This window comes from Cetorhinus maximus, chromosome 7 (assembly GCF_964194155.1).
Source record: "Cetorhinus maximus chromosome 7, sCetMax3.hap1.1, whole genome shotgun sequence".
In the NCBI taxonomy this organism is placed as follows: domain Eukaryota; kingdom Metazoa; phylum Chordata; class Chondrichthyes; order Lamniformes; family Cetorhinidae; genus Cetorhinus; species Cetorhinus maximus.
The window spans coordinates 83,425,130-83,451,177 of NC_135885.1; the positions used below are offsets into that span (position 1 = coordinate 83,425,130).

Genomic DNA, 26,048 nt, shown 5'->3' on the forward strand with positions numbered 1-26,048 from the left:
AGACGGGGGAACAGAGAGAGAGCGCGAGAGACGGGGGAACAGAGAGAGAACGCGAGAGACGGGGGAACAGAGAGAGAGCGCGAGAGACGGGGGAACAGAGAGAGAGCGCGAGAGACGGGGGAACAGAGAGAGAGCGAGAGAGACGGGGGAACAGAGAGAGAGCGCGAGAGACGGGGGAACAGAGAGAGAGCGCGAGAGACGGGGGAACAGAGAGAGAGCGCGAGAGACGGGGGAACAGAGAGAGAGCGCGAGAGACGGGGGAACAGAGAGAGAGCGCGAGAGACGGGGGAACAGAGAGAGAGCGCGAGAGACGGGGGAACAGAGAGAGAGCGCGAGAGACGGGGGAACAGAGAGAGAGCGCGAGAGGCGGGGGAACAGAGAGAGAGCGCGAGAGACGGGGGAACAGAGAGAGAGCGCGAGAGACGGGGGAACAGAGAGAGAGCGCGAGAGACGGGGGAACAGAGAGAGAGCGCGAGAGACGGGGGAACAGAGAGAGAGCGCGAGAGACGGGGGAACAGAGAGAGAGCGCGAGAGACGGGGGAACAGAGAGAGAGCGCGAGAGACGGGGGAACAGAGAGAGAGCGCGAGAGACGGGGGAACAGAGAGAGAGCGCGAGAGACGGGGGAACAGAGAGAGAGCACGCGGGAGACGGGGGAACAGAGAGAGAGCACGCGGGAGACGGGGGAACAGAGAGAGAGCGCGAGAGACGGGGGAACAAGGAGAGAGAGAGCGCGTGAGACGGGGGAACAGAGAGAGAGAGCGCGAGAGACGGGGGAACAGAGAGAGAGCGCGAGAGACGGGGGAACAGAGAGAGAGCGCGAGAGACGGGGGAACTGAGAGAGAGCGCGGGAGACGGGGCAACAGAGAGAGAGCGCGGGAGATGGGGGAACAGAGAGAGAGAGAGAGAGAGAGAGAGAGACGGGGGAACAGAGAGAGAGAGAGGGAGAGAGAGACGGGGGAACAGAGAGAGAGAGAGAGAGAGACGGGGGAATAGAGAGAGAGAGAGAAAGAGAGAGACGGGGGAAGAGAGAGAGAGAGAGAGAGAGAGAGAGACGGGGGAAGAGAGAGAGAGAGAGGGAGGTGGAAAGAGAGAGAGAGAGAGAGAGAGGGAGGTGGAAACAGAGAGAGAGAGAGGGGGCCAGGCAGACAGAGAGGGGGGAACAGAAAGAGAGAGAGAGAGAGAGACGGGGGGGAGAGAGAGAGAGAGAGAGACGGGGGAACAGAGAGAGAGAGAGAGAGAGACGGGGGAAGAGAGAGAGAGAGAGAGACGGGGGAAGAGAGAGAGAGAGAGAGACGGGGGAAGAGAGAGAGAGAGAGAGAGAGACGGGGGAAGAGAGAGAGAGAGAGACGGGGGAAGAGAGAGAGAGAGAGAGAGAGAGAGAGAGAGAGGGGGAGGTGGAAACAGAGAGAGAGAGAGAGGGGGCCAGGCAGAGAGAGAGAGAGAGGGGGCCAGGCAGAGAGAGAGAGAGGGGGGGCCAGGCAGAGAGAGAGAGAGAGAGGGGGCCAGGCAGAGAGAGAGAGAGAGGGGGCCAGGCAGAGAGAGAGAGAGAGGGGGCCAGGCAAGAGAGAGAGAGAGAGGGGGCCAGGCAGAGAGAGAGAGAGAGAGGGGGGGGGCCAGGCAGAGAGAGAGAGAGAGAGAGAGGGGGGGCCAGGCAGAGAGAGAGAGAGAGAGAGGGGGGCCAGGCAGAGAGAGAGAGAGAGAGGGGGGGGCCAGGCAGAGAGAGAGAGAGAGGGGGGGCCAGGCAGAGAGAGAGTGAGAGGGGGCCAGGCAGAGAGAGAGTGAGAGGGGGCCAGGCAGAGAGAGAGTGAGAGGGGGCCAGGCAGAGAGAGAGTGAGAGGGGGCCAGGCAGAGAGAGAGTGAGAGGGGGCCAGGCAGAGAGAGAGTGAGAGGGGGCCAGGCAGAGAGAGAGTGAGAGGGGGCCAGGCAGAGTGAGAGAGAGAGGGGGCCAGGCAGAGAGAGAGTGAGAGGGGGGACAGGCAGAGAGAGGGGGACAGGCAGAGAGAGGGGGACAGGCAGAGAGAGGGGGACAGGCAGAGAGAGGGGGACAGGCAGAGAGAGGGGGACAGGCAGAGAGAGGGGGACAGGCAGAGAGAGGGGGACAGGCAGAGAGAGGGGGACAGGCAGAGAGAGGGGGACAGGCAGAGAGAGGGGGACAGGCAGAGAGAGGGGGTCAGGCAGAGAGAGGGGGACAGGCAGAGAGAGGGGGACAGGCAGAGAGAGGGGGACAGGCAGAGAGAGGGGGACAGGCAGAGAGAGGGGGACAGGCAGAGAGAGGGGGACAGGCAGAGAGAGGGGGACAGGCAGAGAGAGGGGGACAGGCAGAGAGAGGGGGACAGGCAGAGAGAGGGGGACAGGCAGAGAGAGGGGGACAGGCAGAGAGAGGGGGACAGGCAGAGAGAGGGGGACAGGCAGAGAGAGGGGGACAGGCAGAGAGAGGGGGACAGGCAGAGAGAGGGGGACAGGCAGAGAGAGGGGGACAGGCAGAGAGAGGGGGACAGGCAGGAGAGAAGGGGGACAGGCAGAGGGAGGGGGACAGGCAGAGAGAGGGGGACAGGCAGAGAGAGGGGGACAGGCAGAGAGAAGGGGACAGGCAGAGGGAGGGGCACAGGCAGAGAGAGGGGCACAGGCAGAGAGAGGGGCACAGGCAGAGAGAGGGGCACAGGCAGAGAGAGGGGGACAGCTAGAGAGAGGGGGACAGGCAGAGAAATGCAGAGAGAGAGAGAGAGAGAGACACAGAGGCAGAAAGAGAGAGAGACAGAGAGAGAGAGGGAGAGAGAGACATACACAAATACAGAGAAGGAGAGAGGGACGGACAGAGAGAGAGAGCACGCGAGAGCGAGAGAAAGACACAGACTGACACAAAGAGAGAGTAACACAAAGAGAGACACAGAGAGAGGGACAGAGAGAGTGAGAGAGAGAGAGAGGGACAGAGAGAGAGAGAGAGAGAGAGAGAGAGAGAGAGAGAGACACAGAGACAGACAGGGAGATAGCTGAAGCCATCAGTTTGATTTTGGGTTAACATTATTGGCCCCTTGAAATACAGTATTTTATTTGGATACTTCAGTGACAGCAGGATAGAATAACCACTCAAAGATCATTACTATATGCTGCATTTCCATAATTTTGCTTTCCAAAGAGGATTAATCATGAAAACAGACGGACAGAATCAAGAATGTGTAGCAAAGGGAGGCAGTGAAATGAGGAAATACCTCATGGATGAATACATGCGCTAATGAAAGATACAAAAATAAAGGCTGCAGTTCACTTACAATTTTTGCTGCTTGGGATTCCAAGGGCATGACTTGTGTTACCAGTGTACTGCTACTTTCTCTCATGTATCGTGTCCCCAATTCCCAGGATTGTGGGGAAGCCATCAGTCCCTTAATTTATACATCTCCTTTCCCCTAACTCCTTGCAAGATCCCCCAAATACTTCTTTAATAAGAAAATGCCAGCTTTTGTTCAGTAATGAATGGTCAAAAACCAGAGCTCATTGATTTAAAATAATTATCTAAAGATGATGTTTTTACAATGCAGCGTGGTTTTGATCCAGAATGCACTGCCTAAAAGAGTGGTGGAAGCAAATTCAATTGTGGCTTTCAAAAGGGAGTTGGATGAGTACCAAAAGTAACAAAATCGCAGAGCTATGTTGAGAAGGTCAAAAAGTGGAATTAATTAATTTGCTCTTGCAGAAAACCAGCATGGACTCAGTGGGCCAAATGATCTCCTCTGTGCTGTAACCATTCTATGATTCCATGAAATACCTCCTAAATGTAGTTCACAGCTGATAAAGTGGATTAGTTCATCACCCCTTTCATTGGATTTCCATCAAAAACGGATTCTGCAAACACTAGTTTTTAATAAACATAGCAAATATAATACAATAGGGTACACTGACGTGTATGTAATCAAACATTACAACTTTGCTCTAGATGGCTGGCATGTATTCGAGGAGCCGAATGGCCTCCTTGTGTGCCATTATGATTCTATGACTTCATTTTGTAAAGTAATTGGAAACAATCTTACCCCTGTAGGGTCATCGTGGTTCCCATGAACACTGAAAACAGGAATAGAGACATTTAAATTTCCATCTTGATAGTTTACCCAGGGAAATCTGAAAAGAATTAAGATAGCAAATAGTTATGAGGAAAACAAAGTTTCAGTTTTTTGTCAAAAAGCCGGGTCTGTGATCTCTGCCACCTAGAAGGACAAGGACAGTAAATGCATGGGAACACGCCTGCAAGTCCCCCTCCAAGCCACACACTGTTCTGGCTTATCACCATTCCTTCCCTGTGTTATGAAGATGCATTATATAGAATATTAATTTATAATGTAATCAGCTGGACATGTATATATTTGAACTTTTTGAAAAGAACACTTTTGCTAAGCAAAGGACACTGGCCTACAGCAGCTACCATGTTGAATGTGTGAAGGACACAAGCTGCTTTCTGGAGACACAGGATGGAATTTTCCCATCCAGCCCGCAGCGGATTTTGTGGCGGGCAGGAGCGGAGAATCCAGCAGCAGGCAAAAAATCAGAAATCCTCCAGCGTAAAAACAGCTCGCAATTCTCCCGATGGTGGGTTTATGGTGGGTTGGTTATCCCATCAACTAGTGGCGCCAACACCATTTGCATTCATTAACATCTCATGAATGCTCGTTAAAACAGCTGCGCTGAAATCTTGCCATGCCTGCCAATCTTGCTTCATGCCAGTAGGAAATTACAATGGCCTCAAACCTCTTTGCAAAGGAGAGGTGTGCACAAGTCGGACCTCGGTTCACTGGTAACTTCGAAGTGAGTGCAACTAACATATCCTACCTGCCATAGAGCTGTGCCAGTCTTCTTGTGATGAACGCCACACTGCTGGGGCTGTAGGGTTGGTCTGTTCGTGCTCTTTGCCTACATTGTCCCGAAGAACACCACTGTGCTGTGGAACTCATGCAGGCCTGCACTTTCAGGAACTAGCATTTCAACCAGGATGTGCTGTGAGGTGAGGTGGGGTGCTGAACACAAGGTGGGCATGGGGAAGGAAGGCTGTGAATGACAATGAGGGGGAAAGGCAAACATGAGGGGGGCAATGGGGAGGCTGCGGAATGGCAGTGAGGGTGAACACAAGGGGGCCTTTCTGGGGTCACCCTCTAACTTCTTGTTGCCACAGGAGCGAGCAGGAGTCTGCTTAGAAAGAAAGGGGAAAGAGCTCCTTGCAATGAAAGCCACTGAAAGCCAATGGCTTCATTAGCACTGTTAAAGGGCTACTCAGAACTCATTAGCTTCACATCACAGTCTCTTCTCCGGGTGTGATGTCCGGTAGAGGCAAAGGCGGGAAAGGTCTCGGTAAAGGGGGTGCGAAACGGCACCGGAAAGTCCTCCGAGATAATATCCAGGGAATCACTAAACCTGCCATTCGCCGCCTCGCTCGTCGCGGGGGCGTTAAGCGCATCTCCGGCCTTATTTAAGAGGAAACTCGCGGGGTTCTCAAGGTTTTCTTGGAAAATATCATCCGAGACTCGGTCACCTACACGGAACACGCTAAACGCAAGACCGTTACCGCCATGGATGTGGTCTATGCCCTGAAACTCCAAGGCCGAACTCTCTATGGGTTCGGTGGTTGAGAACTTAACAAAAACATTTCAAGAGTAACACACAGGAATGTAGAATTTGGGAATGCAGGCAATAGTGAAGGAGGCACAGATGCAACACATATGGCATTCCATTAATGAAGGCCTGTCACGTATTTACCAGATTTGACACTCCTAATGAGCCAAAGGGCATCCACTCACAACAGACACATGGGAACACCACCGCCTGCAAGTTCCCCCCCAAGTCTCTCACCATCCTGACTTGGAAATATATCGCTGTTCCTTCACTGTCACTGGGTCAAAATCCTGGAACTCCCTCCCTAACAGCACTGTGGGTGTACCTACACCACATGGACTGCAGTGGTTCAAGAAGGCAGCTCACCACTACCTTCTTAAGGGCAACTAGGGATGGGCAATAAATGCTGGCCTAGCCAGTGATGCCCATATCCCATAAATGAGTGCAAAAATGCTGACTGGTCATTAATATTACATATCAGAGATTGGAGCACAGAGCTAGGTTTAGCCACTCATCTCAATTAAACGTTAGCATTCCATGCAGGGCTCAAGATGTTACATATCTGCAATGCCATCTTGTCACCTCTACGTGCTAGTGTCTCAGGGACAAGGTGACATCAGCCACCATACAAGTAGGGCAGGAAAAACTATGGATTCTTAGTTTACATACGTTTCATCTTCTGAGCTTCATTTTCTTGCCCCTTGAATTATTAATGTCTTCAATGTTTCCTTTCAGAGAGAAGGCAAAAGTACATATGGATCCAGGGCTCAATGTTGCCTGTCAGGGTCCAAATGCAATGGAGAAGGCGAAGAAGGGAGAAGCAACTCCGCGCGCAGCTCCAGCAGGAGGGATATGGTCAAACAGAGCCAGAGCATGAGGAGGAGAGAGCCAGACAATGGCGGCAACTCGCCAGACCTAAGGTTTATCGTAGAAGAGTCTCCTATTTACAAGTGAGTGAGAGGCAGTGCCATGCATGTCTGCACATGCCTCAAGCTCTGGTACATCACATATGCCACATTCTTCATGAAGACCTGACGCCACGTGGAGTTTGAGGGTATCACCTGCCAATGACATTGAAGGTAACCGCAGCACTAAATTTCTTTGCCTCTGCTTCTTTCCAAGAGGGAACCTGTGCAGCATCTCTTAGTCCACAACACATTGATGCATAAAGGAAGTCACAGATGCCCATTACAGGAAGGCCCATCATTATGTCAGGTTTGCTCTGGACAAAGATATCCAGGCTGCGAGATTCACCAGCTTCGCCGCCATCTCAGGCTTCCCAAGAGTGCAGGCTGCAAGAGACTGCACCCATGTGGCTATACAAGCTCCATGGCAGCAGCCCCTAATGTTAATAAACCACAAGGGCTATCATTCCATCAACGTACAACTGGTGTGTGATCACCAGAAGCATATACTGCACGTTTGTGCGCGGTACCCTGGGAGCTGCCATGACTCCTACATCCTGAGCCACTCCCAGGTGCCTGAGATTTTCATCGGAGGATGAAGATCAGAAGCCCAGGAACTCAGGAGGCTGCAGAGGGTCAGTATGAGCACGACTACGCCATGGAGGAAGGAAGACATGGGAGACGTGCCCGTGATACTTTAATTGCTAACAGGTTCCAGAAAGAGTAAAGTTAAGTGAGGGAAAATGACCACATCTCTCCTAGCCCTCAATGCCATTTACTTTAATCTCAGGGAATATCCACCCACTTGCAGCGAGAATGAGTCCTGCATTCACATTTGCGTGTTCTGGCCCCATGAATCGCCATGATCTTTGCTTTGGTCCGTGGGGCCCTGTGAGTGAGCTCACTCTGGGAACTGAGGGCCCACTGAGGAACAAGATCAATGCAAGAGAAGTCTTGAAGCCTTCGCCACCATCTAATGATGCAAACACCGCTGCGACTGAGATGTGGACATGCCAAGGGATCGCCTCCTCCTCCTGCGCATGTCTTTTCTTCAGCTACTCCCACTGAGGAGTCACAAATGTCACTAGAATATCAATGCTGATGAGTTGTCCTCACCCAATGGTGTCCCTTGAAGGGTTAAAATGCTTACATCACACACTTACAATAAAGATGTAAACACATCTCCCTGACATCACACAAGGATGTGCAGACTAGCTCAACTGAGGTTGACATCACAGGATGTGAATCTCACTGGGACACTATCACAGAGTGGGAGGATTGTTAAACCTTGAAATAAGAGGATTCCAATACACAAAATCACAACACCTTCAGTTGCCCAAAACATTGATATAACCATCAAATATATTCACAAAAGTGCAATTTAGTTACATGTATAGCACACCCGTGACCCAAAAGTGACATCAATTTTTCTTAACTTTCCTAACTCAATCGCTATGCCTGGGTTGCAGCCCCGACATCTGCAGAGGTTGAGGCAGCCTGTTGATTGCTACGTCCTGATGTCTGCGATGGCCTTGGCGGACATCCTCTGATAGCCAGAGGCCTGGAGTGCCCTGGCCTGATTAGGGTCACCTGCTCAGGGTAGAAGCGCTTTCGGCGGCCTGAGAAGCTGGAGTGGATGGGGTCACAGGCAGAGGGGGCTGTGAGCAGCTGCACACCCTTGGAGTGTCCCGAGAGCAGGCCCCCCAGGGTGTCCAGCTGATGCTCATCCTCCCGGTGGGACCCATGGGCCCCGCCCTAAATCCTGTAGGCAATGGTGCAACTGGAGGGAGGTCAAGGTGCCTCGTCCCCATGTCACCTACATCTTGATGGTGTGTGGCCATGGAGTGCAGGGTCAAGTGCAAATCCGCAAGACCTGCTGGACCAAGGTCTCCATGGTGGTCGCCAGCCTTCCTATAATGATCTCATTGTTCACCCTAGCCTGCCGAGTGACTGTTGAATCTCTGCCTGATGTTCCACCACCTGTCGTTGAAGCTCCAGCATTGTGTTGGTGGCTGCTTCCAGAGATTCATCATCTGACTCGGACTGAGCCGGTGGCTGGTCTCCAGCAGCCCTCCGAGTGCCAGAGACCTGGGCTGTCCCTGTCTCCGACTGCTGCGGGGATGTGTCAGTGAGGTGTCCTCCAGAAAGTGAGCCTAATCTACGGCTGTGCCTCACTGACGTGTGTCTCTCTGAGCTGGTGGAGGGTGTGTGTGAGCGCCGTGACGGTTCTTCCAGAGCTTCCTCTTCAGATGTGGTCTAGGGGGCTCGCACTGGTGCTCAATTGGCTTTAGGGCCTTGATCTGCTGCTGCCTAGAGAATAGAAAATAGTTTCAGTTAATGAGCATGAGCCAGATAAGACTGCATGAGACTCGCTGTGAATGTCAAGATTTGATGAGGTGATGGATCTGTGATCCGTGCTGGGTTGCTGGGAGAGGCTGATCTCCCCTTCCCCACAGGAGCGATGCCTGTCCTCCCCAGCCAGCTCAGGCAGCCTCCTCATACTCAGTGAGGGCAATGATGTTGGCCATCCCTCCCCTGGTCTGCGATCTCTCGCGTCTGTTGTGTGCCAGCTTGAACAGTATAAAGAAGAAAGGCATATGATGAGAAAAGATGGAGCAGAGGTTGGGTGAGATGCATGTCCCCTGTGCGTGGTGAACCCTCCCCAGAAGGGCCAGAGGATGGAGTGTGAGTAACATGATAGATGGGTTGATGGTGATGCGAAAGTCTCAGTGAGAGAACGAGTGCTGATATGTGCCCCCCCACTAACGGTTGTGCGAGATCCCTGAGGAGAGTAGCAGTTTGAGTGCATGATGCCATGATGAGAGTTTGAGATTGGAGGGAGTTCAAGGATGACATTCCCTGGCGGAGCGGATGAGATCATTCATCCTCTTCCTGCACTGGATGGAGTTTTGGGCACGGTAGCCAGCCGCGCTGACCTGCTCTGCGATGGCCTCCTAGGCCGGAGAGGTGAGGCTGCTGCGCTTCCTGCAGTCATCCCTGGGATACAGGACTTGCCTGTGCGCCTGCATTCCTCTGATCAAGGCTTGAAAGGCCTAGTGGGTGAAACGCAGTGCTGTCTTCTTCTTGAGGCTCTTGGCCTTCTTCTCCTGGCTACAAGACAACTCTGCACGTGTCTGGAAGAAAGGTGGGCTGGAGAGAGTGAGATTGTGCGTTGGACTGGCCTTTAAATATGACACCTGGACCTTCGACCCCGCCAGCTGACGGTGGGCGGACGAATCAACTCCCAGACCGCCAGGTGATTCGGCCCAATACTCGCATGTGCATAATTAATGACCCTCCAAGTGTGGGATCGGGCTCGAGTTCCCACCATTCCGGCCAGTGGAGTGGGCGCCACTGAAACCGCCCGCCACCGCACTTAGTTCCTTAAATGAAAAATTATTCCCAGGTTCTATGGAGCTCTCAGAGAGTGACTGAGATAAACCCAGATTGAATCCAGAGAGAGGTCACATGTCCCAGCTCTAGGATATAATAACACTGAATTTGAACTAACAGTGAGACAGACTGCTACAGGGATAGAAGGTGCAACAGCCTTGACCCCTCTCTTTTTCCCTGACACCTCCCTCATCAAAGCTAAGCTGATTGTGATTTGAAAACTCACCAGGAGAAATCATTGTTGCAAAACAAGAGTTCATAAAGGATTCCGAATCAACAACACTGTCTCAAAGAGAAAAAGAAAGTCAACAAACCATGACTGTTCCAGTGAGAACCCTAGTACCAGCAGCAGGAAAGTGACCCTTCAGCTGTAAACAAGCTGAACTATCCACGATTTTTCTTTCTGACTTTAATAATTTTTCCTTGGCCAAGTTTTAAGATCCGATACTCTGCAGAACTTTATTTATTTTTTGCGTTCCTGGGGGAGGGGGAGACAGGTGGTAGGGTTATGTGCATATTGTTTTTGTATTAATGGGTAGTCGGTCATATTTGTACAATTTAAACCTTTTGTAAATAATTTTGGCATCTTCACTTATGTGAGTTTTAGCAATAAAACTAATTCTTTACCTGTTAACTTAAGAAACCTGGCTGCCTTATTTCCTACGCCAAGTCACAAGTATATATATTGAATAGGCAATACCGCTTTCTTAAATTCAAACTCTGTATACTCAACCCAGGAGGGACGAAGAGGAGGCAGTTCACCCCTCCCAACCCAGTTGTAACAGATATTTCAGCGCTTACATCTGGCATTTGAACCCATAGACGAATGAGACGTGGGAACTTAATTAATCCCCTTTTAATTTAATTAATTAATTTAAAGGCGCCAATTCAGTTTTCTTGTGTGCTAATGTTCCCAATCAAAATGACCACTTTAGACGCTAGTGTTTTTCAAACAGAGTGAACTAACTTGGAAAAGTTTAAAGGCATTATCCACTGACGACTTGAAAAGTGTAGCTAGGCAGTTGGGCATAGAACTTAAACCGGAAGTCTAGTGGTCAACAATCCTGAAATTGAATTGAAAGATCTACAGATAAATATAGAACCAGAAACAGGCAAACTAGCTTTAGCAAAAATATAGTTTGAACAGAAGAGGCTACAGCTGGAATTTCAAGACAGAGAAAAGGAAAGAGAAAAGAGCATTTTTTTTAAAATTCATTCTTGGCATGTGGGCTTCGTTGGCTGGGCCAGCAATTACTGCCCAACCCTAGTTGTCCTTGAGAAGGTGGTGATGAGCTACCTTCTTGAACCGCTGCAGTCCAGGTGGTGTAGGTACACCCACATTGCTGGTAGGGAGGGAGTTCCAGGATTTTAACCTAGCGACAGTGAAGGAACGGCGACATATTTCCAAGTCAGGATGGTGAGTGACTTGGAGGCGAGCTTCCAAGTGTTCCCATCTATCTGCTGCTCTTGTCTGTCTAGATGGCAGTTGCCGTGGGTTTGGAAGGTGCTGTCTAAGAAGCCTTGGTGAATTCCTGCAGTGCATTTGAAGATCGTGGATACTGCTGCTACCGTGCATCGGTGGTGGAGGGAGTGCATGTTTGTGGATGTGGTGCCAATCAAACAGACTGCTTTGTCCTGGACAGTGTCAAGCTTCTTAAGCATTGTTGGAGCTGCACTTATCTAGGCAGGTGGGGAGTATTCTATCGCACTCCTGACTTATGCCTTGTAGCTGGTCAACAGGCTTTGGGGAGCCAGGAGTTGACTTACTCATCGCAGGATTCCTAGCCTCTGCCTGCTCTTGTTGCTACAGTGTTTATACCGCTAGTCCAGTTCACTTTCTGGTCAATGGCAACCCCCAGGATGTTGATAGTGGGGGATTCAGTGATGGGAAAGCCATTGAACCCTCAAGGTGCGATGGTTAGATTCTCTCTTGTTGGAGATGGTCATTGCCTGGCACTTGTGACGCAAATGTTACTTGCCACTTGCCAAACCAAGCCTAGATATTGTCCAGGTCTTGCTGCATTTGGACATGGACTGCTTCAGTATCTGAGGAATGGCGAATGATGCTGAACATTGTGCAATCATCAGCAAACATCCCCACTTCTGACCTTATGATGGGAGGGAAGGTCATTGATGAAGCAGCTGAAGGTGGTTGGGCCGAGGACACTATCTTGAGGAACTCCTGCATTGACGTCCTGGAGCTGAGATGACTGACCTTCAACAACCACAACCATCCTCCTTTGTGCTAGGTATGATTATAACCAGTGGAGAGATTTCCCCCTGATTCCCATTGACTCTAGTTTTGCTTGGGCTCCTTGATGCTACACTTGGTCAAATTCAACCTTGATGTCAAGAGCAGTCACTCTCACCTCAGCTCAGGAGTTCGTCTCTTTTGTCCACGTTTCAACCAAGGCTGCAATGAGGTGGCCCTGGCGGAACCAAAACTAGGCATCAGTGAGCAGGATTATTGCTAAGCACGTGCCGATTGATAGCACTGTTGATGACCCCTTCCATTACTTTACAGATGATCAAGAGTAGACTAATGGGGCAGTGACTGGCCGAGTTGGATTTGTCCTGCTTTTTGTGTACAGGACATACCTGGGCAATTTTCCACATAGCCGGGTAGATGCCACGGTTGTAGCTGAATCGGAACAGATTGGCATGGGGGGCAGCGAGTTCTGGAGCACAAGTTTTCAGTGCTATTTCCGGAATATTGTCAGGGCCCATAGTCTTTGCAGTAGCCAGTACCTTCAGCTGTTACTTAATATCACGTGGAGTGAATTGAATTGGCTGGAGACTGGCATCTGTGGTGCTGGGGACCTCTAGAGGAGGCCGAGATGGATCATCCATTCGGCACTTCTGGCTGAAGATTGTAGCAAATGCTTCAGCTTTATCTTTTGCACTGACGTTCTGGACTCCTCCATCATTGAGGATGGGGATATTTGTGAAGCCTCCTCCTCCAGTGAGTTATTTAATTGTCCACCACCATTCACGACTGGATGTGGCAGGACTGCAGAGCTTACATCTGACCTGCTGGTTGTGGGATTGCTTAGCTCAGTCTATCATTTGCTGCTTTGCTGTTTGGCACGCAAATAGTCCTGTGTTATAGCTTCACCAGTTTGACACCTCATTTTTAGGTATGCCTAGTGTTGCTCCTGACATGCCCTCCTGCACTCTTCATTGAACCAGGGTTGATCACCTGGCTTGCTGGCAATCGTAGACTGGGGGATATGCCAGGCCATGAGGTTAAAGGTTGTGTTTGAGTACAATTCTGCTGCTACTGATGGCCCACAGTGCCTCCCTGGAGGTTCAGTCTTGAGTTGCTAGATCTGTTCGAAATCTATCCCATTTCATACAGTGGTAGTGCCACACAACATGATAAATGGTATCCACAATGTGAAGGCAGGACTTTATCTCCACAAGGACTGTGAGGTGGTCACTCCTACCGATACTGTCAGGGACAGATGCATCTGAGGCAGGAAGATTGGTGAGGATGAGGTCAAGTATGTTTTTCCCTCTTGTTGGTTCCCTCACCACCTGCCGCAGACTCAGTCTAGCAGTTATGTTCTTTAGGACTTGGCCAGCTTGGTCAGCAGAGCTGCTACCGAGCCACTTTTGGTGATGGTCATTGACGTCCCCCACCCAGAGTACATTCTGCACCCTTGCCACCCTCAGTGCTTCCTCCAAGTGGCGTTCAACGTGGAGGAGCACTGATTCATGGGCTAAGGGAGGGCAGTATGTGGTAATCGGCAGGAGGTTTCCTCGCTCACGTTTGACCTGATGCCATGAGAGTTCTTGGGGTCCGAAGTCAATGTTGAGCAACTCCCTCCCGACTGTATACTACTGTGCTGCCACCTCTGCCATGACTGTCTGCCGGTGTGACAGGACATACCCAAGGATGGTGATGGTGGTGTCTGGGGCTTTATCTGTAAGATATGGTTCCATGAGGATGACTATATCAGGCTATTGCTTGACTAGTCAGTGAGACAGCTCTCCCAATTTTGGCACTAGCCCCCAGCTGTTAGTAAGGAGGACTTTGAAGGGTCGACAGGGCTGAGTTTGCCATTGTCGTTTCCGGTGCCTAGGTCAATACTGGTTGGTCCGTCCGGTTTCATTCCTTTTTTGAGACTTTGTAGCAGTTTGATACAATGGAGTGGCTTGCTAGGCCATTTCAGGGTCTGGAGTCATGTGTAGGTAAGGTCGGTAAAGCAAGGATGGCAGGTTTCCTTCCCGAAAGGGCATTAGTGAACCAGATGGGGTTTTATGACAATCGACAATGGTTTCGTGGTCATCAGCAGATTTTTAATTCCAGATTTTTACTGAATTTAAATTCCACCATCTGCCGAGACAGGATTTAAACCCACAGCATTACCCTGGGTCTCTGGGTTACTAGTCCAGCAACAATACCACTACGCCATCACTGAAGAGAGACAGGGACAGAGGGAAGAAAGAATTGAATTCAAACAGGTTGAACTAAGAGGGGAGACTCTCCCTGGACACAGGAAGGTGCCTCCGACTCAGGGTCAAGTGCAGAGCTGATTAAATTTTCCCAAGCAATCCCGAAAGTTGAGGAAAGTCATACAGAGGAATTTTTCATTTCATTTGAGAAAATAGCAAAGCAAATGAAATGGTCTACAGAAAGCTGGACGCTATTAATACAAACCAGGTTAACAGGCTATGCTTCCTGAGTAGACCTCCGCAGATTATGAGATGGCTAAAAAGGCTATCCTCAGTGCCTATGAAATATCTGATGCTTAGAGATGGAAATTTTGAACGCTCTGAAAACAGTCCGAGCAAACTTTCACTGAGTTTGAGAGAGTCAAGCAACATGCCTTCCACCACTGGATGCGGGCACTTAATTACAGACCACCTATGAAAGCTTCAGAGGGGTAATTTTTCTTGAAGAATTTAAAAACTCATGCCCTATCTCTGTAAGTACACATAGGGAGAACCAAAAGGTTTCATAAGCTAGACAAGCAGCTGAGGTGGCTGATTATGAGCTTGTCAACAAGCCCTTACCCCAAGGGAAACCCTTTTTCCATCACCCCCGCAAGCCCAAGAAGGATAGAAGGTGGGAGGTGAAAGGAAGGTAAACAGCCAGGGAAAGCTGGGATTGCAAGGGGGGTCCCTTCCTCAAGCCAGAAAGGTAGGTTCTGAGAACAGGAGGGACGCCTGCAAGCCTATGTGCTTCCATTGCACCAAGATCAGACACCTTCACGCTGATTACTAGAAGTTACGGAGAAACCCCATACGATTTGTCGGAGTACACCAGGTCAGTGCCGGAGAAAAAGACCTGACCGACAGCACGGCAGGCAAAGATATGGCTCTGACCACAACATTAAGTCCCAGTAAAAACACTGCTGTAGGTGGAGATAAAAAAGATCACTGGGAATTACAGGGATTACTTATGACTCCCTAGCCCTCAAGTGAGGCAGGTAAACGCATAGTCATAGTTAAGGATACAGGGGCTACTCAAACCTTTTTGCTGGTGAAAGGCATAACCTTTCCACCAGAGAGTGCATTGAATGCCAAGGTTTTAGTGAACAGTATCGGGGGAGAGTATATACCCATAGTTTTGTATCAGGTAAATCTGAAGTGCAATGTAATGCCTGGGCTGGTAACCGTGAGAATTGTCCATAGTTTACCTGTAGATAAGGAGAAGTTGCTCCTCGGAAATTACTTAGCAGGGGTGAAGACGATGGCTTCCCCAGTAGTCTCAGGGAGACCAAGTGAGATCAAGGAGACAGAGAAGTTACAATTTCCCTGCCTGTGTGGTGACTCAGTAAATAGCCAAACGAAGCCTGTTGTTGGAGACCAATTTAGCACCACAGGCGAATGACTCTGCTGTAGGGCTAGCCAAAACTTTTTTTGCAGGTTTGGATAACCTGAAGGAGGTGATAAGCAGGTCTTCAAGGACCAGCATGCTGACACAGAGTTAAAAAAATGAGAATAAGCTGCCCAAAGTGAAGCTGAAGCAGAGGGAATTCCAGAGTGCTACTATTTAGAAAATGAGATACTGATGAGAAAATGGAGACCCCTCACAGACCTGCAGATGAGCAGTGGACAGTGGTCCACCAGATAGTGGTGCCAACCCAGATACCGTAGGGAGATGTTAAGGATAGCCCACAAAATTCCCATGTCTGGGCATGTGAGTATCTGAGAGATCGTAGCCCACATAAGAGAGCATTTTACTGGTCACACCTCCACAAAGACGTAGTGCAGTTCTGCAAAACTGACAGATTGTGGGGAAACCCCAGCCTGTAATAAAACTGGCTTTATGCATTAATTTAATACATGCTTTGTGTAGATTTTATGTATGAAATAATTTCAGTATTAGTTTTAAAGCTGTGTGCCACTTTGTTCTCTTGTTATTTTTAATTAACTTGCACCAAGTACCAACAGTCACTGTAGAACTCAATGCCAGTGAAGTAATTCTTTCAGCAAAAAAATTGATAACTCCCCTGCATTAATGAGAATTCTACAGGACATCCAATATTGATACCCATATATCAATTAGGTATTTGCGATGATGGGCCCAGAAGTTAATCATCAGTACAAAAACAAAAATACCTGGAAAAACTCAGCAGGTCTGACAGCATCTGCGGAGAGGAACACAGTTAACGTTTCGAGTCCGTATGACTCTTCGACAGAACTAAGGAAAAATAGAAAAGAGGCGAAATATAAGCTGGTTTGGGGCGGGGGGGGGGGGGAACAGGTAGAGCTGGATAGAGGGCCAGTGATAGGTGGAGATAACCAAAAGAATTCATAGACAAAAGGGCAAAGAGGTGTTGAAGGTGGTGATATTATCTAAGGAATGTGACAATAAAGGTACAGATAGCCCTAGTGGGGGTGGGGTGGGGAGAAGGGATCGAAATAGGCTAAAAGGCAGAGATAAAACAATGGATGGAAATACATTTAAAAATAATGGAAATAGGTGGGAAAACAAAAATCTATATAAATTATTGGGAAAAAGGGGGTGGGGATGGAGGAGAGAGTTCATGATCTAAAATTGTTGAACTCAATATTCAGTCCGGAAGGCTGTAAAGTGCCTAGTCGGAAGATGAGGTGCTGTTCCTCCAGTTTGCGTTGAGCTTCACTGGAACAATGCAGCAGGCCAAGGACGGACATGAGTGTTGAAATGGCAAGCGACAGGGAGGTCTGCGTAATGCTTGCGGACAAACCGAAGGTGTTCTGCAAAGCGGCCGCCCAGTCTGCGTTTGGTCTCTCCAATGTAAAGGAAACCGCATTGGGAGCAACGAATGCAGTAGACTAAGTTGAGGGAAGTGCAAGTGAAATGCTGCTTCACTTGAAAGGAGTGTTTGGGCCCTTGGACGGTGAGGAGAGGGGAAGTAAAGGGGCAGGTGTTGGAACTTCTGGGGTTGCATGGGAAGGTGCCGTGGGAGGGGGTTGAGATGTAGGGGGTGATGGAGGAGCGGACCAGGGTGTCCTGGCGGGAACGATCCCGGCGGAATGCCGCCGGGGGGGGGTGAAGGAAAGATGTGTTTGGTGGTGGCATCATGCTGGAGTTGGCGGATATGGCGGAGGATGATACTTTGAATGCGGAGGCTGGTGGGGTGATAAGTGAGGTTCTATCATGGTTCTGGGAGGGAGAGGATGGTGTGAGGGCGGATGCGCGGGAGATGGGCCGGACACGGTTGAGGGCCCTGTCAACCACCGTGGGTGGAAAACCTCGGTTAAGGAAGAAGGAAAACATGTCAGAGGAACTGTTTTAGAAAGTGGCATCATCAGAACAGATGCGACGGAGGCGAAGAAACTGAGAGAATGGGATGGACTCCTTACAGGAAGCGGGGTGTGAGGAGCTGTAGTCGAGGTAGCTGTGGGAGTCGGTAGGCTTGTAATGAATATTGGTGGACAGTCTATCACCAGAAATTGAGACAGAGAGGTCAAGGAAGGGAAGTGAAGTGTCAGAGATGGACCATGTGAAAATAATGGAGGGGTGGAAATTGGAAGCAAAATTAATAAATTTTTCCAGGTCCAGACGGGAGCATGAAGCAGCAGCGAAGCAATTATCGATGTACCGGAGAAAGAGTTGTGGGAGGGGGCTGGAGTAGGACTGGAACAAGGAATGTTCCACATACCCCATAAAGAGACAGGCATAACTGGGGCCCATGCGGGTACCCATAGCCACACCTTTTATTTGGAGGAAGTGAGAGGAGTTTAAGGAGAAATTGTTCAGTGTGAGAACAAGTTCAGCCAGATGGAGGAGAGTTGTAGTGGATGGGGATTGTTCAGGCCTCTGTTCGAGGAAGAAAAGGAGAGCGATCAGACCATCCCGGTGGGGGATGGAGGTGTAGAGGGATTGGACGTCCATGGTGAAGAGGAGGCAGGAAATTGTTGATATGATATAGGGTGTCAGAGGAATCACGGATGTAGGTGGGAAGGGACTGGACAAGGGGAGAGAGAATGGAGTCAAGATAGCAAGAAATGAGTTCCGTGCGGCAGGAACAGGCTGTCACGATCGGTCTGCCGGGACAGTCCTGTTTGTGGATTTTTGGTAGGAGGTAGAAGCAGGCCGTCCGAGGTTGGGAGACTATCAGGTTGGAAGCTGTGGAAGGAAGATCTCCAGAGGAGATGAGGTCAGTAACAGTCCTGGGAACAATGGCTTGATGTTCAGTGGTGGGGTCATGGTCCAGGGGGAGGTAGGAGGAAGTGTCTGCGAGTTGACACTCAGCCTCTGTGAGGTAGAGGTCAGTGCGCCAGACAACAACAGCACCACCCTTATCAAAGGTTTGATGACAATGTCAGGGTTGGACCTGAGAGAACGGAGTGCAGCAAGTTCAGAGAGACAGGTTAGAGTGGGTGAGAGGAGCAGAGAAATTGAGACGACTGATGTCACGACAACAGTTCTCAATGAAAAGGTCAAGAGAAGGTAAGAATCTAGAGGGAAGGGTCCAGGTGGAGGGAGAATATTGGAGGTGGGTAAAAGGATCTGTTGAACGGGGAAGAGGACCCGTTGAAGTGAGCACGGAGACAAAGGCGGCGGAAGAAGAGTTCAGCATCGTGCCGAGCCCGAAATTCATTGAGATGAGGGCGCAAGGGTATGAAACTAAGTCCTTTGCTGAGCACTGAACATTCAGCATTGGAGAAGGGAAGGTCAGGGGGTATGGTGAATACACGGCCGGGGCTGGGATTGAAAGACGGGACAGGGACAGAGGGACAGGCAAGGGTGGAGGGTCCTGGATGGGCGTTGGCCAGCATCCGCAGTTTTTTGCTTTTATTTCAGTTAATCATCAGTACTTGACACCACATACTCTCTTATCTCAAATAAGCAGACAAAGAAACTACCAGGAGGTGTCCCACTATCTTAGTAGAAAGCCATAAAATTTAATGAAGGAACAGAAAAAGCTATAATGAGTGACATCTTACAGAACCAGTCAGGAGGTAACAGGAAGTAACATCTGTAAATCACCATCACCCTTAAGAAACCAATCAGAGACTGATCATGCACCACCTAACCCAATCAGAGTCTGATCATACACTGCCTGATCACCACTGATCATGAGAATGAGCTGTGTGTCAGAAAGGGTTAATAAACACCAGCTTCCAGCAACAAGGCACATTTGAGTAGGAAGATGAAGAACTGAAGAAGTTGCAGAGAAGAGAGAATGCATGGCTGCTATGAATAGAAAAAGAAAGACAAACAGAAGAACAAATACAAAGCGAGGAACCATCCAAGTATTGGCTGCGTTCAAGGCCACACAGGGAAGCAAGACCCACATGAAGCCAGTAAAGTCATTGCATTACTTTGTTAAGTATAATTTTTGTTACTTAATACCCTTTGTAAAAATGTGAACGAATTGTTTGTTAATCACCTGGAAGACAAATTCCTGGCAAGAGAGATGAGCAAGTATGAAGCAAGATAGAGCAAAACCTACTAGATAATAAAATGGAATAGTAAATATTCAGAAGGGCAAAGTTTCAACACCAATGTTTAACCATCCAGAGGCTAAGTTCAGCATCTTCAACTCGGATAGGTTGATAAAAACTAAGAGTGTGCAGGAGAATTGTGCTACTAAACAAGAACCACTTTTGTGCACCACACCTTGTTCATGCCAACAACGATTTAGCTGTTTCTATGATTTTGCTATGTGAACATAACCATGTAGAGGAAGCCATCCTAGGTGGTTTTCATTGTTCCAGGATCCTATATTGAATTTAACACTACCCAAATGATCCACTACAGTTTGTACTTAAATTGTGTAACACAATAACAATGCAAAAGTCAAATAGCTTAATAAATGGTGAGAGAACTTAGATTTCCAAGTCTTTTTTACTGCTATAAGATTTTCTGAAAATCATTTGGCAAGAGTTTTTATACAATTACCTTAAATACCGGGAAAACTGAAGTAAATAAATAATAAGCTTAAATGTATATTATATAAAAGTACTTACTTGCTAAAACCAAAATTAACCGACTGGTCACTTAAGATTTCAAACTGTATTGGATTATCACCCATGCAGTATTTTCTCAATAACTCCATACAGGTATGCAATGTCTTACGGGAGGGTTTGTTGTCATGAAAGAGATCGCCTCCCAACAGTATAAAATCAACCTAAGAGGTGGACAAAGATGGAGCAAAATAAATTTATTTCTGAATTTTGGCTGATGCACGGTAAAACAAAGTAAAAAGTAAATTTTACTTTAGCTATCATTAAGGGTAACCTAGACTAAACTTTAGGTTAATTAAATGACATGATGGAACAATTGTCTGAAGCAGTTTGTGCACATGCTCCCAAAAGTGTGATATGATCATGAGAATTCTCATTTCAGCAGCTAAATAGAATTCTGTGGCTTCCCAGAGAAAGGGATCTTCAGACCAAGTTACCTACCTACATTGCTGTTGAGCAGCTAACTGTGGAGCAGCACTGGCAAAGCTTAATCAACTATGCTTTCAAATGGTGAACAAAGAAAACAAAATGGCTTTTAGTTCAATAATTCAACTCTGACCTTTTTTTCTCCATGAGTTTATTACACTTAAGCAATTGGTCATTTAAAAAAAAGTTATTTGCATTGTGTCAGAGTGAACCTAAACCAGCACCATAGGATTCACATGGGTACAGTACAATCAGGAGCAGTGGGGCCAACAGAGGATCATGCCAATAGTCCAATCATTCAATTTATAAACTAATTCACAAGTGTGAGCCATCTATCTCAGATGGAGCATGATATACTACGAAAAAAAATTATTCCAACAAATGCAACACATCATTTTTATTTATGGATCAGTGATCAAGGTCACAGGTATTTAACAATTTACATTTTCATATCATCTTTAAAATTGAAAAAGGTCTCAAAGCCCTTTGCAAAATGAAGAAAATACACTGTAAGCCAAAAGGCCATGTTCAAGAGGGGTGACCGTATTCTTGGTCAAAGACCAACTTGCCATTTAAAATTTAAGGCTCCATTTCAAAGAGAAACATATTAAATAAATTGCATTTTACATTCAATTCTGTGACATACAGCTCTCTGCTATATTAGAATGATCCATCTTAAATCAGGATGCAGATCTTGTCAATATTTTCCAAGTGCACATTTATGATGGAATCTGCACATGTAAAACTTGCCATATTGGAGCACCTTTAATCCTCTGTAAAATGGCCCAACTCTACGTCAGCCTAACCACAGCTAAAATTGTCATATATGCCTTTATCACCACCTCTATTACTCCTTGCTGACCTTCATAAATTCTAACTCATACAAAAACTCTGCTGCCATCTCAAACTTAGTCAATCCTGCCAGCACCTCAGTTTCATTGACCTGCACTGGCTCTAAGTCACCTAATGTCTCACATTCTTCTCCTTAAATCAGGCTAGTCCAACCTTTTCTCGTGGGGGACAACGTTTAATTTTTCTCTCACTCGGGGGACAAATGAGCAAATTTCAGAAAACTTAAACATGAATTTTTTTTAAAAAGCTGACGTGATAAGAAACAACTTGGTGAGCAAAAAAGCAAATAAATTAATAATTAAAGAATGAGTAATAAATAAAGACGGCCATATGAGTGTGAAGGGGTGAGAATGTGTGTCCAGTTCACTCCCAGTTTCAGGGTGCTGAGAGAGTGAGAGAGTGCCTGTTGGTGTGTTGGGGTGGGGGTGAACAAGAACCCTGCGACTAGGAGTGAACCAGACACACACTCTCCCCTCCCTCTCACACCCCTCTATCTCACGCGCACACAGACACACGTGCGAGTGCACATGCACACAAACATGCGTGTGCACGCAAACACGCACGCACGCTCATGCAAACACACGCACAAGTGCGCGCACACACATTCACGCGCGCACGTGCGCACATATACACACAAAACACTCGCACACTCACATGAACACAAACACAAGCACACAAAGTGTGCACGCACCACGCAAGCACGCGCACAAATACATACAAGGACACGCACACACAAGCGCGTGCACATACACAGTGCGCGTACACACTCGTGCAAGGACACGCGTGTACTCAACGGCACGCGCGTGCACACACACAAGGGCGCACACATACACAAGTGCACATGCACGCACAGGCACACGGGCACAAACACATGTGCACATGCATCCGCACGCAGACATACAAGCGCACACATGCTTGCACACACATGCACACAGACACGCCACGTGGGCACACACAATGCACGTACACATACACACTTGCGCGCACACCAGTGCAACAATACACAAGTGTGCGCACATAAATGCGCACAGGCACGCGCACACACAAGCAGGCACACACAGGTGCACGCACACATACATCGCAGACAGAAAAACACACACAAGCGCGTCCACGTGCACACATACACAAACGCAAACAACAGGCATGCAAGCACACACAGGCACACAGACAGGTGCACACACACAAGCGCATGTGCACACATACATGCGTGAACAGACACACATGCTCACATATGTGCGCACACAAACACGCATGCACACACATGCAGCACACACACACACACGTGTGCCTGCACACACGTGCAGTACACGCAGGCACACACAGACACACAAGCCAGTGTGCACACACAAACACACGTGTACACACATGCACACGCACTTGCACTCATACACTGCGCGCGCACTCATACACCATGTTTGCACACACATGCACAAACACAGGCAGACACGCACTCAACACAAATGCGGGCGCACGCGCACTGCTCACATGCAAATGCATGCACAGACACACACATGCGCACAGACGCACGCACACAGACACACACACAAGCGCGCGCACCCGCAGGCACACTGCGCACGCACCAGATATGCACTCACACAAGAGCGCGTGTACACGCAAATGTGCAGTCACAATGTACGTGCGCACACATACACTGCACGCACACACATGCATGTGCGCGCGCGCACACGCACCTGCACACACACGCACGAGAATGCACCCACACATATGCACGCAGGCACACACTCTCAGACACGCAAACGCAGCCACAATGTGCGTGCGCACAAATACACTGCACATGCGTGTACACACACACAAACGCTCACGCACTCACCCATTGACCAAAGTGGCCACAGCCAGGCCAGACCAGGGCACCGGCAGCCACGAGAAAGTGACTGCAGCCGGGCCAGAGCAGCAGCCACAGGAAAGCGACCACAGCTGGGCCAGAGCACCGGCAGCTGCGGGAAAGCGACCACAGCTGGGCCAGAGCATCAGCAGCCATGGGAAAGCGACCACAGCTGGGCCAGAGCATCAGCAGCCATGGGAAAGCGACCACAGCTGGGCCAGAGCATCAGCAGCCATGGGAAAGCGACCACAGCTGGGCCAGAGCATCAGCAGCCATGGGAAAGCGACCACAGCTGGGCCAGAGCATCGGCAGCCATGGGAAAGCGACCACAGCTGGGCCAGAGCATCAGCAGCCATGGGAAAGCGACCACAGCTGGGCCAGAGCACCGGCAGCCATGAGGAAGTCTGGTGAACATACGCTCCAGGGTCTCTCTCTCTCTCTTATCTTCAAATACTCACAGGTGCCAGTGTTCACTGTTCCTCCAATCACAGCCTGTTTCTCTCCCATGTTTGATGCTGATAGGCTCACATATGGGAGTAAAACAGGCTGTGATTGGAGGAGTAGGCCCATGAAAAAATCTTCAAACTCGTTGAGCCATCTTACCAGTGGCTTTGCAGGCCCTGAGTTGGACAAGCATGCTTTAAATCCAATTCTTCAATGCTCCCCATTTTTATAGCCTCTAACAGCCAGCTTGACCTCACTGTACTTGTACCCCTCGTAATCACTCTTTCCATGATTCCGCATCCATTCTGTCGCACCTCTATGTATCTTGGGAAATCTTCCCCCACATGCTACATAAATCCAATTTGTTGTTTAATTCTCTTAACCAAAACATTCACCCAATTCCTTTTTAAAATTATCTTTGTGTTAACTACAGTTAAAACACATGAATTTCAAAGAAACTGCAGACTCATGCGATTGTATAGGAATTCAGCCTGAATTGTAAGATATGGCTAAAATTGCAGTATTCAGTTTAATTTCAAACTTACAGGGAAATTGCAGTCATACGTAATCATATTTATCTCTGAGTCAGAGTTTTAAATGCAATTATGCTTGATTAGTAAAAGAATACCTCGTAGTATTATTATGCAACATTATCACCATTATAGGTAACTTACCACATTATCCTGTGCACATCTTAAAATCTCATCAAAGGTAACAAGGGTATCATTTCCCCTTATGGCATCTTTTTCCAAATAGCCAAGATGAATGTCAGTTGCAATCAAAATTTTAAAAGTATCCTCATCTTCACTGTAATAATTACAAAAAACTGAATTAATTCACATTAGAGAAATTCAAGGAATCATTTAACCCACAGTTTTCTTAATAAAGTGCCTTTGAACAATTAGATATGTACTACATGAGATTAAGATTAGTTCAAGTCCACTAATTATTTTTCTTTCTCTCCCTTTTTGGAATATCAAGGGCCATAGTTACGAGAAGGGAAGACTATAAACGTACTGTATTATTTGTTTAACATTCCCTGGGCCCGTGACATCTGGTCAGCAGCTTACAGTTTTTTTTAACAAGATCAGTAAGATCATGGGGAGGTGGCGGCGGCATAGCAGTCTTGTCACCGGACTAGTAATCCAGATACCCAGGGTAATGGCCTGGGGACCCGCGTTCAAATATCACCATGGTAGATGGTGGGATTTGAATTATGTAAAAGAATTAGAAGTCTAATGATATTGATTGTCGTAAAAACCCATCTGGTTCACTAATGCCCTTCAGGGAAGGAAATCTGCCTTCCTTACCTGATCTGGCCTACATCCCCCTGACTCTTAAATGCCCTCTAAAATGGCCTAGCAAGCCACTCAGTGCTGAAGGGCAAGAAGGGTGGGCAATAAATGCTGGTCCATTAACAAATAAAAAAAAGATAACTGCAACCATTTTATCCAGCTCAGCATCAGTAGTCATGATACCGTCCCAACCACAAAATTCAAGGTGCCTGGCAATACCAACTACAAGTCTGTAAAGTCTCAATCCAGTTCCTCAAGAATAACAAGACAAAATTTCAGGCAAATCAGCATCTTCCTTTTAGAGCCATAGGATGTGATTTTCAAAACTGGAAAGATCTCACAGTACAGAGTGTTTTCCCAGTGATGTTCAAGGAGCTATCGTGCCCTTTTAATAACTTCCACAACTGAAATGAAAGACTTTCCAAAATCTCTGACGAACTACATGTTGAAATGTAGAAACAAACTCTTCTCCATAACTTACAGGGTATTTCCAGAACTCATCCTGCCAGGCTGCTAAAAAAATATAAACAAGTGTTTGATTTATGAAGTTTTCACTGAAATCTGGAAACAGGGATGGATTTCTGAAAGGGGAAAAAAAGAAAACGAAGTTAACAATGAAGCTCATGAGAAGCAGTCAGTATCCACAAATAAACCCGAATATAATCGCCACTCTGAGACTAGCTACCTCACACCTGCCGCCAATAGCCGCCTCTCCCCAGGCTACACACATGCGACACAGCACTGATCACTGGCCCAAGCTGGCGGGCTTCACAGCTGTCTGAGCTGCCCAATCACCGCCCGAGCCGTCAGAGCCTGCCAATCACAGTCCAATCTCTGCTTGAGTCAACCAATCACCACCTGAACCGACCAATCACCGCCCGAAT

The 26,048-nt window shown here is 48.3% G+C and overlaps 1 protein-coding gene across 1 annotated transcript in view; it reads right to left on the minus strand.

The window, feature by feature from the left end:
• mre11a (MRE11 homolog A, double strand break repair nuclease) overlaps positions 1 to 25,911 on the minus strand; it is a 117,949-nt gene extending 92,038 nt beyond the window's left edge. Inside the window, exons 1-5 of the mRNA XM_078545777.1 lie at positions 25,850 to 25,911; positions 25,646 to 25,745; positions 24,544 to 24,676; positions 20,308 to 20,468; positions 4,027 to 4,114 (exon numbers count right to left, since the gene is read on the minus strand). Of these exons, the coding sequence (XP_078401903.1) occupies positions 4,027 to 4,114; positions 20,308 to 20,468; positions 24,544 to 24,676; positions 25,646 to 25,665 (402 nt within the window). The 5' untranslated portion in view covers positions 25,666 to 25,745; positions 25,850 to 25,911. The remainder of the gene's footprint in view (positions 1 to 4,026; positions 4,115 to 20,307; positions 20,469 to 24,543; positions 24,677 to 25,645; positions 25,746 to 25,849) is intronic.
• Between the last annotated feature and the right edge of the window lie 137 nt (positions 25,912 to 26,048).